Here is a 16,468-nt window from a genome sequence, read left to right on the forward strand (position 1 = left end):
AAAATATTTCCATTCGGTCACTTTCAGAGTTCCAGACCCATAAAGGTCCAGTCCATTGTGACCCTTGGTGTGCGCCGGGCCAGACATTGAGAAACAGTGATGTAGTGCCCTCACATGCAAGGGCCCTTTGGCTCTAGAAGTATTTTTTCTGTGCTCACAGCTGTTGGCAATCAGTGACATTATTCTTTATTCATGTGTCCATTGGTTATTAGTTAGTTAGTTAGTTAGTTCTTGTGGCTAATAATAATTATCAACGGTTATAATTATACTGTACATAGAGTAAACACTTCCAAAACCTGAGGGGATGAGCACGTCTGAATGGCTTTTCGGTATGTAAGCTCTTTGAACAACTTAGCGTTATGGAAAGATTGGTAGTAATTTCATCTCTGTTTCGATCAAGTTTATATGTTGCAGTGTGTAAGAACACTGTGTATATTTAGTGGGCAGTACAAGCTAGCTTAATATGATCTGAAAAGCATACAATATGCACCTGGCTGCGCACACTAAATCCCAGACAGGCAGACACACAGAGGTGACATGGCTTCCAATTTTCATGTCTGACATTAAACTGATCGAAAAGCCTAGATACCACAAAAGCCGATGTATTCCTTTGTTGCTGTCAGTCATTCCCCTTTTAGCCCTGGTCACACATCTGTGTCAGGACTCAGGAGCATCAGCTTCCCCGTTCACTTCCGTTATATGGGGCAAAAGGGTCCGAGCATCCCGTTGCGGCGCATTGATGGAGCATGTGAAAGTCCGGCATGAGTGACATGTCATGTTCAACATGGATGAACCTTGACCGGGGCACCAACCAATAGGAAACGAGAGCCGTGCGTTGGCCCCTCATGGCAGCTTGTAGTTTACTTTCAATGAGCCAACAGTCTCCGACGCAAGTCAAACAAACTACACACTGGAAAACCGGCACCCCTGTCATCACTGCAAGATAACATGGGAAATGGTCTGGAATCTGGATGAGTCTGACGGAATGGCTTGTGTTTGTTTGAGATGCGTTGACTACGTCACATCTGTGGCAGATGTGTGACCGGGGCTTTACCCTCATAGGAAAGTTAGAAGTTTTCATCGTCGTCTCTATGGGACATTATGAGTTGCCTCCTGGGTCCCGTGAGATGGGGGACAGTGGGTGGGGAGCCCACCACCCCAGAGTCCAACTTTGGAGTTGAGGTGAAGCGTGGCCCCATTATCCCTCGGACAGCCCGGACATCCCTGTGGAGGATTGGATCGCTGCGGATGGAGTTGAGGACCCCCCCGTCCCTCTCCAAACAGTGGTGGCTGTCAAGGCTGGGTGACTGAGGGTCAGCGCCAGCGGTGAAGTACAGGGTGGAAGTTGATGCGAAGTAGGGCTCCGGGCTGGATCCGAACACAGACTTTCCCTCTGGCGAGCTGCGTTTGAAATCTGAGGCTGGTGACTCCATTGGGCTTTCCATCTCCAAACTGTCCTCCTCTTCTTCCTCCTCCTCCTCTTCCTCCTCCTCCTCCCCCTCCTCATCCTCCTCATCTTCCTCCTCCTCCTCCTCTTCCTCCTCCTCCTCTTCGCCTTGATCGGTGTCTGTGGGTGGTTCGCTCACACTCTGGAACTCATCTTTGCAGTCTGAAAGGGGCGCCACGCCCTTCCCCTGTGACTCGGAGAGGGACAAAGGCTCGCCCCCCAAAGTGTTATTGAAGCCATCGAGGCTCTTAAACTCTGGGTTGTACTCATCCATATCCTGCATGGGCGCTGACCCTCCGGCCCCGTACGCCAGGTTGATCTTCCCCAGGTTTCCCGTCTTCAGCGCGAGCCGGATCAGGAGCCAGTGGTGGTGGTAGCAGATACAGGAGCTGCTGGGTCCGGCGCCGCAGCTGCCAGGGTGCTCCACCAGGAAACCGGCCACACCGGACAGGGAGACGGCGCCGTGGTTCTGTGCGGAATGGGCCGGCAGCCTCTTGTCTCCCAGAGAACAGGACGACTCCCGTTCGATGCAGCTACTGCCCATGTTGTTGTTGTTGTTGTTCAGACCCTGGGCGATCTCTGTCGACTTGGGGTGCAGAAATCGGTAGTACAGCACTAGAGAGGCAACACCTGGAAAGAACAGAAGAGGGTTTTTACCATTCCCAAATTGTTTGTCCTCTCCCATCAGATGATTATACTGATTTATGAATTACATATAGTATGCTTAGCGTAGTAGTGTGCTCCAGCTGGCTATCCCTGCAAGACCCACCGTTGCAAATACACAACATATTTAAATTAATTAATTAATTAATTAATACAAATATATATATATATATATATCATTGATGTTCATTGCAATGCCATTGGCCATGATATTGGCATATAAATACCCCCCACAGAGGCTGAAATTCACACAAATTAAAAGTCTCTGGACTGACCTTTAACCCTGATAAAAGTAAGTAAAATGCCTGTAATATATGTATTTTTGTGATCATTAGAATGTAGAACATGTTTTATTTATTATTGTGAAAGATATCCCCCAAATGTAAATTATACATTTATTATTATTATTTTAATAATTATTATAAATGTGCATAAAATTTATTTGACATAATTTCCTCTACAAAGTCCTAGTAGTACAAGTAGTAGTAAGGTTGAAATCTCTTTTTTGCAAGTAGAAACGTATACGGGTCTTGCATGGCTATACTTTGGATATGAAATAGTGTAGAATATATAATATTGTTCACACATTCATATGGTTTGTTAAATACAAATTAAAAAATGCACACGCCATCTGAGATGTTCAAAGAAACTTCTATTCCACCCTGGTCTTATTCTAATTCCATTCCATTGATGTCTTAATTTATGATTACGGCATTTGGCCAAAGTATAAATATTTTGCAAACAGTAATCAACCAGTATGCACACAGTTTAAGGCTAAGTCGCGGCATCCTCATGACCTACAGTATAAGCCCCGGGGGAATAGCACAGGCTCTCCGAGCTCGACGCATTATCATTATTATGAGTGCCGGGGAGATAGACGGAGACATCGTGACTCACTGAGAAGAAAGCTGCACAGCACAGCTGCTGGCAGAGTCAAGCTCTCCCATGATGCCTCGCTGAGCAGGAAGTCGGACGCAGCCAGCAGAAGCGTAGCATTCTCTATCAGCATGAACTGAGGAGAGGGGAGAAGGTCAGAGCATCATTCATCTGTAGGCAAGCACTGACGTCGTGTGAGCAAAGGACAAAGAGCTGATGAGGACATGGCTACGTTTCACACTGTGAGTGTGGAGGTCATTAAGAAGGTAACACTATGTGCACTACATTAAAAAGAAATCGCCAATGAAAACAAAAGAAACTCCACTGTGAAGTGAATCACGCATACCAGAATCGAAACCCATCTTTGCGTGAAAAGTCATTTTCTCACCGCGTAAAAGCTGGCCATGCGGTAGCGCGAGGGTCCATCTTTGACGTTGAGGAAGACGAAGACGTGCACAAGTCCCATGACGCCGTTGAAGGCTCGCCAGCACCAGGGGCCATTGCAGATGTCTGGTTGCTGGGATACCAGCCAAAAGGAGGCCGTGAGCCAGTGGAAACCTGGAAGTCCACGTAAAAATAGACTTAAAGTGAGTGCGAGGAACGGCCTGCGGTGCAACAGAGCCTGTACCACAACCCTCATGGGAGAATCGCAGAACCACTGGCTTTATAGAGAGAACACTTTGTCATTCAGTATTGTGATGCTTTCATCAATTCTTGCCTGAATGGACATTATAAATAGGAATAAGTAATATAAAACATGCAGGCTCTTTGCCTGATCAGTATCAGAATAATGACAGATTAACGTTTGTATGTGAGGCAAAAAGCGTTCGATTAAAAAACATCATCCCCTGCCAGTCGATGAGGATACCAGCACATTTATCCTCAAGTGATTTGGGTTGCATCTCACCTGCCACAGCGCAGATCCACCAGTCGAAAACCCTGGCGAAAACCATAAGGCTGGTGACTCTGGCAGCAAGCATGCCCGCCCTCCACACCAGCATGCACAGCAGGGCTGCTGGGGGCAAGGCCAGGTGACCTGGCCTGATCAGGCAGCAGGCTCGACTATACAGCATCAGGGCCCAGGAAATGGACAGCAGGCACAGAGCACAGCAATAAGCCACTGAAGTGAAGACCAAGAGAGGAGGGAGAAGAGACGGATTGAGAGAGACAGCCACACGAGGGAATTGTTGTCAGTTATTCCAGTTCTGCCGTTTTAGTGTCCTTTGTTACACAAACCCTCCAGAGCCACATACACGTGCAAAAGTCAAACAAGCTCACATTCTTCTATCACCACCAACAATACTAAACAGCAAACTGTCACTGTCAGGTGGAAACCTTATGAACAAAACCGTTACCATTCAGGAAATGTAACATGTAAACTTTGCGTTCCAATTGATCCAATGTAGTTATTATTCAGTCACAAACTCTTGTTGATACTATTCATTGGTTAAATATTTATGAAACAGACAGACCTGATGGCTATTTTGGACAAAAATAATATTTATTTTCTTCCAATAATAGCAAAAATAACGTGTCACATCACATCACAACATGACACGAAGTCAGAATCATATGACTAAGGATAAAATAGGGCATTCAAAACATAATACGATGGCTCAAATGAAAGGGTTCTTTCTGCCTGACAGCAATGAAATAATAAAAAAAGGAATGCAAAGGATCGTACGTACCTGGTGACGGAATGCCCACGTCAGTGGAGACCACCACATATGCCTGCAGCAGGCTCTGTGGCAGAGTCATGATCAAGGCCTCCAGCAGCCACAGTGCAGCAACATCTGCTTGCTGCATGACCTTAACGCCGAGCTCCCCCATCGAGCCTGGCGTATACAACGCTGTCCTTGTGCAGTCCCACAACCTGCCAGAGGAGGGAGACAAACACCAGAGCACTTAGAAAAGACACACACACACACACACACACACACACACACACACACACAGTGCTTACTGCTTAAAACACTCTTCAAGATAGAAGATGTCAAAGTTTGTTTTGGGTAAAGGTGGTCAGCTTTCACTGAAATTAGTCTTACAGTAGCTTTGCATGCAATACATAATACAAAAATGAGCATTATTATACAATTTGCCTTATTCTTTTATTTATTGTATTCTATTTAGCAAACTATGCATCTATGTATCTGGACTACTTTTGTAAATGATGACTATTTTGATATTTTTATTTTTGTCCACTTGACTGTGTGGGCAAAAATACTTAAGACTGTTGAGTCCACTCTATACTAGGTATAATAAGTTTACTGCCTGCAATGTTGCCAACCAAAAAACAAGAACCTTGAGACCTTGAACCCACATGGAAACATGTTGGTGTTCCTCTTAGGAATGAGTGCGAACCAAGCAGACAATAACACATGTTATAATCTTAAGTACATATAGATGAGCAACGTGGCCAAATCAGGCCGTGCACAGTAAACATTGAACGTCACACTTGATAATGGAATGTATGCTGTCAATGTGGAGTGTTCATCTGTCCATAACTCTTGAGAGTGTACAAAATGGAACCAAATTGAACTGTAAATTAACAATGTAATCCCTGACATGACATCCCTATATTGGGCATATCGTATTGGAACGTTTTTGAAAATAGGGCTAAAGTGGTTAACACATTCGACTGTGTCTCTGCTCTCTTACAGCTCAGCCCCGGCAGATCTCACCGTTTAAAGATGCCCAGGTGCAATATGTGTATGACCGACAGGTAGCATCGCCGGTCATCGCCATCGTCATGGTACCACTTCGCACTCAGCGCCTGGACCAGCGTCCCTGGCAGAAAGAACCCGAGGGTAAGGGCTGCCCACTGCGTCTCTTCGTTCCAGAGGTAAAACCCTATACAGTAGAAAACTAACAGACACACATGTAGGCAGACGCACACATACACAGAAATAGGGTTCATTATTCCTGCATCGAGTTTATTCTCAGGGAAAGAGAATACAGGATGGATTACAAAACTGTCTGCATTCTGTGCAGGAATAAAGATGGTGTGAAACATAAGCCCCGAAAACTGTGAAAACATCATCGATTCACACGAGACTTTATGCGTCAGAGTACAGAGAGGCATGAAAGAGGACGAGCAGCATCTCACTGGTGGTGAGGAGGGATGCCCTTGAGCCCCGCACGGGGAAGGGACACTGGCTCCCTGCATCCATCCGCCAATGAACCGACTACAAAATCTACAGTATCGCTCCATATACTTGACTCTAAATATAGCTATTTAAAGCGATTGGCCTACAGGAGTTAGGCCACTACTAACACACATTATGTGTGTTACACACACACACACACATATCACTGCTCCTAAATCTGGCACGATGCACGGCTCCAGAGGGATACGTTTCTCCTCTTGGTATTGATTAGACTTCTTTTTCTGTCACTGACTCCACCGATGGAGCCCTTCGGGCGAGGTATTTATATCTGTTGGAAAACTATACGTGCTCAGGACAAAGTCACTTTTCTTGGTGCGTATTCGGTGAGATCACATCCTGACTGTGTCATGCCCTTGTCATCGATTTGCTTACTCAGGGGTTATTGCACTTGCAGTATACCTGATTCTGAATGCAATATAGCTTGCATTGTTTCCAGCATAAACACTGGGTCGAACGGGTCTGAGATTAATGTGCACTATAGGAACATAATGGGACATACCAGAGGTTATATGGTCCACGCAAACGCATAGGGCACAGCACAGTGTGGGACCACCTGACCGCATGCACAGCGTACCAAATGCCAGATGCTCTTCACAAAAGGCAGACTGGCAGGTCGTTATGCTAACAGAGTGCTGTGACAGCTACGCCTAACTTGTTTTGCAAATTGCAACTTGTTCGAAAAACAAACAAAAAAACAACTTGGACAAGACAAGACTGCGAGGACCACACGTCACGGACTGGTACAAAGCAAGAACACTACCCTTTTCACGTTTTATTTTTTCTTCTTTTTTTCATGAGGGGGAGTGTCCAACAATTCCAAATAGTATAGCCTACCGGTATGTCAGGGACATAATATGGTAACTATAACCATGGCTGTTGGAGCAGCCTTTGGAACACGAAGCATCATCATGGCTGTACAAAAAGCCAACGCATCTCCACTGATTGAAACATGGCGAACGGGCCAATTCAAAGCAAAGCAGATCAATCAATCGACCGTTTCATAATTAAAAAAACAAACAAATGCATTTTATTTCCTTGTATTTTATTTCGCACAATAAGCCCATTAGCAGGCCAGCTGCTAGTGGAATTTGCATGGCCACTTACGCGCGCTCCGTTCGGCCACAATAACCAGTGCGGACGCACAGTAGAGGACCGCCTGGCACCACGCTGTCCAGCAGCCCGTCCGCCGGGCCGACGAGGGCAGCCCGTCCGCGATCATGATACGGATACGTAGGCGCGACAACAACAACAACCCGGTGACATTGACATGGTTCTAGGCATCCTTCTCCATCGGTGGATCCGTTACTACCTCCTCCTCCTCCTCCTCCTCCTCCCGCTCTCCTGCCTGCGTGCCTGCCTCCCGTCCAAAATATCTGACGTCACTGGGCATGTTTAAAGGAGCAGTGGCTAACATCCATCCATGTGGCGGTGCGCTCTGCGCTGTGCTCGAAGCTCACCTTGCCTCCACCTTGGACAGCCATTATGTAAGGCAAGCTCACATTGGTCTGATAGACAGGCTATACTCTGTCTGCAGGCTGCTGGCATGATATAGTAGCACGTGTTCATTTGTTTAGAATAATAATAAGTATCCATTGCGGTTTCTGAATTCCAGAGATATGATATGACCTTCATTTTTAGGAAAAACAAGTTGAAAACAATTCGTATTTATAGTGTGGCCTGGCAAAAGGCAAGGCCTCTTGCAGACAGAGAGAGGGCACAATGAATCAGCCTTAAAGGAGCACTTCACCAATTTGTATCCTTATTCCTTCATATAAACCAGGGGTTTTCAACTGATTGTGAACGATGGACCACCACCCTGACTTAGAATCAACCTGGGGACCACTGTTGTGTTGGGTGGGTGTGGAATCTGTGGATATGGGCTAAAATCAGTGTTTTTGTAACACAATTTACAATTTTCAATTTTCAATTTAGGCATTTAGCAGACACTCTTAATCCAGAGCGACTTACATTAAGCAAGAACAAAAGCATGGGAATACATCACAAAAAGCATTTATCATAAAACATGCATAAGCTAAGAAAGTAACAGTGGAATATCTATATTATGAGACTATACATATAAACTATATATATATATATACTAGGCTATACATATGGACTATGGCGTGCTATGACTATATACAATGCAATTATAGTGCTGTCTACATAACATGCTATAAGTCTGTATCAGATGCTATCTAAGTCTACAGAAATGCTATCTAAGGGGGTAGGGTAGGGTAAGTGCTATGGGCCATGATGGAGTCTAAAAAGGTGGGTTTTCAGACTACGGCGGAAGATTGGGAGTGATGCTGCAGTTCTGCAGTTGCTATGCATCCCACGTGTACAAATCCCACTGTTTCTCAACCAATGGTCCATTGACTACTATAGGCTATGACTCAACCAGACAGATCGGTGCACTTTCCGCCTCTTGAGATTCTAACTCCCTTTTTCTGTTGAACATCTTGACATCGAACTGGTCAGTAAATGACTACATGGACGGTCATCATAGGTCACCAGGTCATTCAGTTCACTTGTAGATATTTTTTTATCTACAAATCTGCATATACCTACACGGACCACCAGTGGCCAGTGGTTCCGAACTTTGTGTGAGGAGTTTATATCAGTTTATATCAACAGAATATCACTACTGTTCAGTTGAGGTCAAGGTGAACCTATTTAGAGCGTACTGCACCCCGCTGTATACAGCCCCCTTATGGGTGAACTATAACAAAGAAAGTCTGCGCAAGCTAAAGGTGGCTTATAATGATGCTCTCAGGATTCTCCTGAAGAAGCCTAGGGGTGGCAGTGCTAGTCAGCTCTTCTGCGACTCTGGCCTAACCACCTTCCAGGCTCTCTTGAGAAACCTCATGTTCAGCTTTAAAAGCAGACTTGATGGGTCACATAATAACGTGATTAAGGTGTTGACGAATAGGTTTAGCACTGTTAGATACCGCTCCTTGATGTGGAAACATTGGTATGAGTGCCTCTTATAGATTTTTTTTTTTTTTTACGAGACCGTTTTAGAGTTTTATGTTTTTATTTGTTGTTTGTCATCTACTGGCTACGGCTGTCAATAAAGTTTCATTCATTCAACCCCTGATATAAACAAACAGAAAACACAAAAAGTTGGGAAACTTAACTTGGTTGATTATCTCTCCCCTTTTAATAAAAACTAATTGATATTGTATTTTATATTGTTTTTATCGTTTATTCAGTCTGTATATCCCTCACTGTCTCCGGATGCAACAGGGTCTTTTATTTTGAAGACGCCAACATTCACCCCAAAATCGCTAAAGCTCTCTGTGGCAACCGTCTTTTTGATTGATTGATTGATTGATTGATTGATTGATTGATTGATGGATGGAATTTTTTATTTCACAGAATGCTTGCCCCCACAGAGCCAGGATCATCACAGAGTACCTCCAGAATTTGGGAGTGGAGAGGATGGAATGGCCTGCTGGCAGCCGTGAGTCCAGATCTCAACCCAATTGAACACTTAATTGTGGGATCAGTTTGGGCATGCTATATACATGCTAGAGTGACCAACAGAACCATGTTGGCTGACTTGATAAATGGGATGCCATGTGAGGAGTTTAATTGTCAATAATGCTCTGTGTCTCATATGGACACTTGAGAAACCTGTCGCCTATAGTGCTTATACCAAAAAATAATAATAAAAAATAACAAGTTACAACTAGTTTGAAAATGACAAACTCCCTACCGAAGATGTCCCTGGTGGCCAGTCCAGTCTAGACAGACTGAATAAGACATAAGTGGTGCTATACTGGTCCAATAACCAATTATATGAAAATACTGTCATTTTGATGTAGGATAACACTATAGTGAGCTTTCAAGCCCATTGCGCTCATGTAGCTAAATGCATGTATAATGGTGTCATGAATGATATTACATTGTTACATTGTTTTACTGCAGTAGGCCTTTATGATGACATCATGTGTTCCTTTATAGCTGATTATGAGCATATTATAGCTGCTGCTGAATGCTTAACCACTTTCAATCTGGCGTTTATGTTTTGCGTGTGTTATTAAAGCCCATACATTTAAAAAAATCACACCCGTGTGAAGTGAGGGGCGCTCTTGTCATCATACATCATATAATGCATCATCTCATTCCGGTCAATGAGAATTTGTGTCCTCACCTTCGTCTTCAATGTTTTTGTGTGTTTACACAAACACTCAAAAACTCTCCATTCATTATATCAATGGCATTTGATGTTTGTGTTAGGACAAAGTTTGTGTTCACACGCACCCTAGAAGCTGGACATACAAGGGGCTAGCGCCCCTCAAAAAATAGCACAGACAAAAACGAGAAGAAAGAGAGAAAAGGGTACACGGACCTTCATGGTTCCAAATGAACCTTTGCAAGTCTGTAACCCTTAACCCATTCTGAACGGGCACCCATTTTGGTGTCAGCATCATGTTATGCTTTAGCTATTGAAAAATAGCAGATCTACAAGCTCATATCGCGCCACCGAGTGGCGCGATACGAGCTTGTAGGTCTGCTATTTTTGAAAAATCGAAGAGCGACTGACATTTTTAGAATCTGATCTCAGGTCAGAATGGATTAATCAGACCAGTGTGTGTTCAGTGGAAACCTCGTATGAATCTGATCTCAGGTCAGAATGGGTTAATACCATAAGGGTCCATTATGGTGGTCCTTGAAATTAAAGTTCACAAAGTGTCCTCATGGAAGAAAGACAGATAGCAGGTTGTTACAGAGCCATGGCCGTTCTGTGAATTATGGCCATCTTTATCCTTAGTGAGCATGCAGTTACAACTTGCTGGTGCATTTTTATTTATCATCTCATAACATAATGTACCCACAGAGACCAATGCGCGTACACACACACACACATACACACACGCGCACACACACGCGCGCACACACACACGCGCACACACATGCATGCTGCACGCACACGCGTCGCGCACACACAAACGCACACACACACACACACACACACACACACACACACACACACACACGTGGTGGAAAGTAACAAGGTACATTTACTTTTTAGTTTAATCTTGAGGTATTTGTACTTTACTTGAGTAATTCCTGTTTCCAATACTTTGACTTATACTCCACTACATTTCAGAGGCAAATATTGTACTTTTACTCCATGACAATTATTTGACAACTTTAGTTACTAGTCACTTTGTAGATTTTGATTATTATTACAAAACATACAGTAATCACTTTGTCCTACTGTATATACTGTACATTTCGTCTATTTTCAAAAGATTTGAAAACTTGGTCATTCTGCACAATGAGTACTTTTACTTTTGGTAGTTTGGTAGTTAGTTTGATGCCAATACTTTTTGTACTTTCACTCAAGTACATTTTGAATTCCGTACTTTTACTTGTAACAGAGTAGTTCTACATTGCAGTGTTGATAGATACTTTTACTTAAGTAAAAAATTTGAGTACTTTTTCCACCACTGACACACACACACACACACACACACACACACACGTTCTGCAAGGTCACTTCAAAATCCAACCTGAATTACACGTGAGTCATTACCATTTCAAAAACACAGATGATGAGAGACTCACTGTCACACAGTGCAAACCACTGAAGAGAAGGTTGATCTTTTATGCATAATCACATACATCTTTAGTGTCATCATATCGGTGTAAACAAAAACTCATAGTTATACAAAATATATATAGATAAACCTTTTTTTAAAACCCTGTTGAGCAAATCTTTAGATAATCCTGATCCTTTTACATTAATAACAGTGTAATAAATTAACAAATATATTTGTATCAGCATTATGAAGTCATTGATCCCTTTGTTAAAGTCCCCTCGCCTTCACATAATATAGTTTAGTTTAGTCCATCCCTGGCTGAGATGAGGCTCTACTTCAAACTGTACACTGTACAGTACATGTGCTGCATGAGCTGGCATCTATAAGGATTATCCTGCATGGATTAGCAGGAATGTCTCAGGGCTCCGATATGTAGCCTGACTCCTGCTTGACGCCAGCCGGATGCAGAGATCCAGTGCTGCGTTGCAAGTCCTTTGCCATCCTGTAGATGTTCAGATCCGAGGAGGACAACACAGACTCCTGGCTCATGCTCTCCTGCAGGAAACCAACGCATTTCCCCTTGTCCAGCTCGGCCTCCGCCGCCATGGCCTCGAGGCGCTCGGCCGCCTCGCTCACGTCGAACCTCTCGATCTCGGCGTTGACGTGGCGGAGCTCCTCGGGCGAGGGTCCGTGCAGGCGGGCGGCGGAGGAGGAGGGCGAGAGGGGGCAGAAGCCCTGGAGGTGCACGCGGAGGCTGCAGTGGTGGAGGTAGACGTGGCCGCACTGCGGACACTGGTGGTGGCGCTCGCCGCTGTGGAGGCGCTTGTGGAGCTTGAGGTGGACGAACTGCGTGAAGCGCGCCGGACACAGCTTGCACTGGTAGGGCCTCTCGCCTGAGTGGAGGCGCTGGTGCGTCTTCAGGTTGCTGGTGCTGCTAAAACGCTTGTGGCACACCTGCATTGAATCAGGGATGAGGAGAATGGGTTTGAGATGGGCAGCTATATATAGGACGTTCAGGATGTCTAGACTATAGAGCCAGATCAATTTAGGAAAGTCCCCGACTCCTGTATAGCTCACCGATTGTCAATTTTAGAACTTTTCAAAAACTATCTATAGCTCAAATGCATTGCAATGCATATAGTAAGTTTATAGTTCTGATAATCATAGACAACTGTAGCTGTATAGACACACTGTATCTACCTTGCATTCGTGTGGTTTTTCCCCGGTGTGGACCAGGTAGTGTTTCTGTAGGTGGGCCAGCTGGGTGAAGTCCTTGTCGCAGGTCTTGCACTGAAACGGACGCTCTCCACTGTGTACCCGCAGATGGACCTGACAACAGCATATACCAGAGATTAGGGCATTTATTCTACCACAGCCATTCTCAACCTGTGGGACTTGCCCGTGGTGAGGATACTGCAAGTGGGCCCCAAGTAATTTATATTAATAAAAGTTATGTCATTTGAATTAGTTGTCATAGTTTATACAGATAAATATGATTTCTTTTATACCACAGAACACATTTGATTGATTGATCATTAGATAAACTGAAAATGCAAAGTCGCAAACCCTTTCAGGCCTGATGAATGACTTCTCACAGATGTCAGTGAATGACGACACGGTGATGAACTGACCTTCAGGTTGGACAGCTGGCCAAAGATCTTGCCACAGACGTTGCACTCGTATCGGATCTTCCCGTTCTGCCTAGTGAGAGGGTAGGACAGGGTCTTGTAGCCAATGGTCCTGCTCCCTCTCTTGGTCTTCCTGAGGTCCACTGCTGCAGCTTCGGCACTGCTCTGGCTTGTCCTCTGCAAAGCCGAGGTAGGTTTGGAAGGCAGGCAGTCTGCAGAGGCGGCTATGCCCACCGGTGGTGAACCTCCCCCGGGTGCGGGAGAGGGCAGCGCGCCCCAGAGCGAGTTGGCCGTGGACGAGGCTCTGGAGGTGGTGGCTTGAGGGAGATCTTCGTGGAGAGCGCCGGTCGCCGAGTGTTTGAGATCTCTGAGGTCATTAGATGACGTCAAATTGTGGACCCGGAGGTAGTTTGTCTTTGCAGACACCAGGTCCTGATTGACTTTCTGCCTATTGCTTGGTGAAAGAATGGGATCTTGTTTATTATTATTGCCCCGTGTAGGTTTTGAGTCTCTATGTCCGTTGGATGAGTGGCGGAGGGAGTGTGCATACTCATAGGCCTCAAAGGGTAGTAAGTGAGGTGAAAGAGCAAGGTGGGGTTTTAGTCCATCAGTGTAGAACGGGTAGGAGTGAGGTAGAATGTTGCTGAGGCCTAGTGCGTTGTGAGGCAGTAGGTAGGGACCATTCCTCAGGCCAGGATGAACACGGCCAGGCAGAGAGGACTCTGGGTAATGTTTGGCCGTCATGGGAGCGTGCATGTGCTTCAGAGCAAAGTGTAAAGGGGAGGGGACGGGGCAGTCGGCAGCCGGCCCCTTTTGGATGGGCGGGCCGCAGTACGGCATGGGAGCAAAGCCGGGGCCGCGGAGGGACTCCGAATGGGGGTGCAGTGGGTAGACGACGCGGGGACACAGGGGGAAGACGGGGAGGCTCCTCTGGGACAGGGGGGGACCCTCTCTGCGTTGCTGTTTACGGCAGGCGGGCGCGGAGGACGCCTCGGGGTCTTTCCGGAGGATCTCAGAGACGCTGTGTCCTCTTTTCCCCGTGCTCTTCTCCTGGACAACGCTCTGCTCTGTGGGAGAAAGACATATAGGAATTAGAAATACTTGAGGGGGGTGTAAACTTTGACATCTTTATTACACATGTTGTAGGTCTATCGGATATTGAATTACACGTTTGTTTCTCAGTAGCATGATATGTTTTAAAAGAATAATGATTTTGCCACCGATGACACATTTATAGCTTCATGTCACCCCCTAAGAATAGAATCCGGTGGCGGTGACACAGAAGCCCTTGAAGCTCATATCAGTCTACGATCACACCTTCAACACATTTTTATCACTCCAGCCCGCAGCTTCAGACACCAAAGGAGGAAACTATACTAGTACAACCTGTTGCTTTATGGTTTGAAATGGATAACCACCAATCGTGGCTCTATTTATCAGGTGTGTGTGTGTGTGTGTGTGTGTGTGTGTGTGTGTGTGTGTGTGTGTGTGTGTGTGTGTGTGTGTGTGTGTGTGTGTGTGTGTGTGTGTGTGTGTGTCTACATCTGTTAAGATCATCTGCAGTCTCCATCTGCAGTCTCCAGACTTGCCTGGGCACTATGAAAGAGGATATAGCCAAGGTGAAACAATAGGAGTCTGATCAGGCTACAGATAGCATGGAGGAAAAAGAGAGAGTGCTACAGTATGTTACCTCCATCTGAGAGCCACTGTATTAATGTAATTGCCTAACTCACAGTTCTACATGCAGGCTCAGCCAGTGGGTGGGACCCGAGAATGGACCGATATCATTCAAGAGGATGATTATGGCCAGTGGCCGGTAGACTATAAGCACATTATTGGTAGCCAAATTTTGCATAACTTTTCTAAAAGGCGGGTGTTCATTTCCCACTGTGATAATACATGCAGATCAGCATTATGAAGGCTAGATCCGATCTGGTTTCTCTGGATCAATTTTGCTTCACTGCGTGCCAGGAAGTGAGTAAGACAGATGCAGTCGTTCAGTGACTCACTCCAGGCAGCCAAAGGACAGACTGACAAGACAGCGGAAGACAAAACACAAAAATACACACTGCTATATTGACCTACACTTTGACGCAAGCACCTCCAGCCACATACTCCAAACAAAGAGCACCCCTTATCTCCTGTGAGAGCTCCCCTGTGACCCCCCCCCCCCACACACACACACACACACACATACAGGGGTGAACTCTCAGCAAACAAACAGCCGACACTCAGCGAGATATCAATCTGTCAGCACGACGACGTCTCGCCAGGAAGCTCAAGTGAGGGTGCTTCCTACACCTTCTTCCTCCAGAGAGCCAAATAAATAAGAAAGCATGCCAACATGCTGTCAGCACCGCAGCCCCCATGTACACCCATCTTTTCTAGCAGATCTATTCTAGGTATGTGTGCATGCACACAGACACATCCTCAGTAGTGTATACTGTTCGTTATCCATGTATAACTCTTGAACGTAACACTGAGGAGTTTACTGTGTACGGTATGCACATTTGTATGCATGAAAGTGTTTGCATCTGAAGGCAAGCTCGCATGTACAGTGTGCGTGCGTGCGTGCGTGCGTGCGTGCGCACGTGTGTGTGTGTGTGTGTGAGGGAGCCCACTGACAGCTGTGCGTTGAGGGGGAAAAGGGAAACTGAAACATTGCCTAAAGTGGTGAAATTGGTCTCAACTTACATAGGAACCATGGCTACACCTGCAGTCTCTGCTTTCAGTACTCTCCTCTCTTCCTTTGTGTGGACCCTCAACAAAGGCCGTGGTGTGACTGTATTACTAGTTAAACACCCACACAAAGAGTGTGTCAGTCGGCAGCACTTTGACGGAGAGCTTTACTCACATATAAACCACACGCTATAGACACCTCCCGAGCATTAGCGAGGCCATGCTTATACAGTTTCCTCTGTTGTTCTGAATTATTGTGTTCGAGGCAGCACCATTGATCACAGAAAACGTTTATTTAGATGGATTCACTTGAGCCATCTTAAAGGCATACTGCTATTCATCATGTGGATGCGTACGCGTCGCGACTACGCGCACACATGTGCAGTGTGCGCACGCACACACACACACACACACACAGACACACACACACACACACACACACATGCATACAATGCA

General features: G+C 45.5%; 2 protein-coding genes across 3 annotated transcripts in view; both read right to left on the reverse strand.

The window, feature by feature from the left end:
* Window positions 1–729: 729 nt before the first annotated feature.
* On the reverse strand, window positions 730–7,372 carry xkr5a (XK related 5a; the record flags this gene model as incomplete). Its single annotated transcript, XM_083790601.1, has 7 exons — window positions 730–2,077; window positions 3,008–3,122; window positions 3,375–3,544; window positions 3,894–4,106; window positions 4,675–4,859; window positions 5,668–5,851; window positions 7,258–7,372. 7 exons carry the CDS (start codon window positions 7,370–7,372, stop codon window positions 1,068–1,070), a joined length of 1,992 nt encoding a protein of 663 aa, XP_083646727.1. The 3' UTR covers window positions 730–1,067.
* Window positions 7,373–11,760: 4,388 nt separating this feature from the next.
* Window positions 11,761–16,468, reverse strand: part of LOC310876612 (PR domain zinc finger protein 1-like) — a 13,440-nt gene continuing 8,732 nt past the window's right edge. For both annotated transcript variants that reach the window (XM_083790195.1, XM_083790194.1), the window contains exons 5-7: window positions 13,337–14,400; window positions 12,906–13,034; window positions 11,761–12,659 (exon numbers count right to left, since the gene is read on the reverse strand). In XM_083790195.1, the coding sequence (XP_083646321.1) occupies window positions 12,123–12,659; window positions 12,906–13,034; window positions 13,337–14,400 (1,730 nt within the window). In that variant the 3' untranslated portion in view covers window positions 11,761–12,122. The remainder of the gene's footprint in view (window positions 12,660–12,905; window positions 13,035–13,336; window positions 14,401–16,468) is intronic.

This window comes from Protomyctophum parallelum (genome assembly GCF_964188405.1).
Source record: "Protomyctophum parallelum genome assembly, chromosome: 19".
NCBI lineage: Eukaryota > Metazoa > Chordata > Actinopteri > Myctophiformes > Myctophidae > Protomyctophum > Protomyctophum parallelum.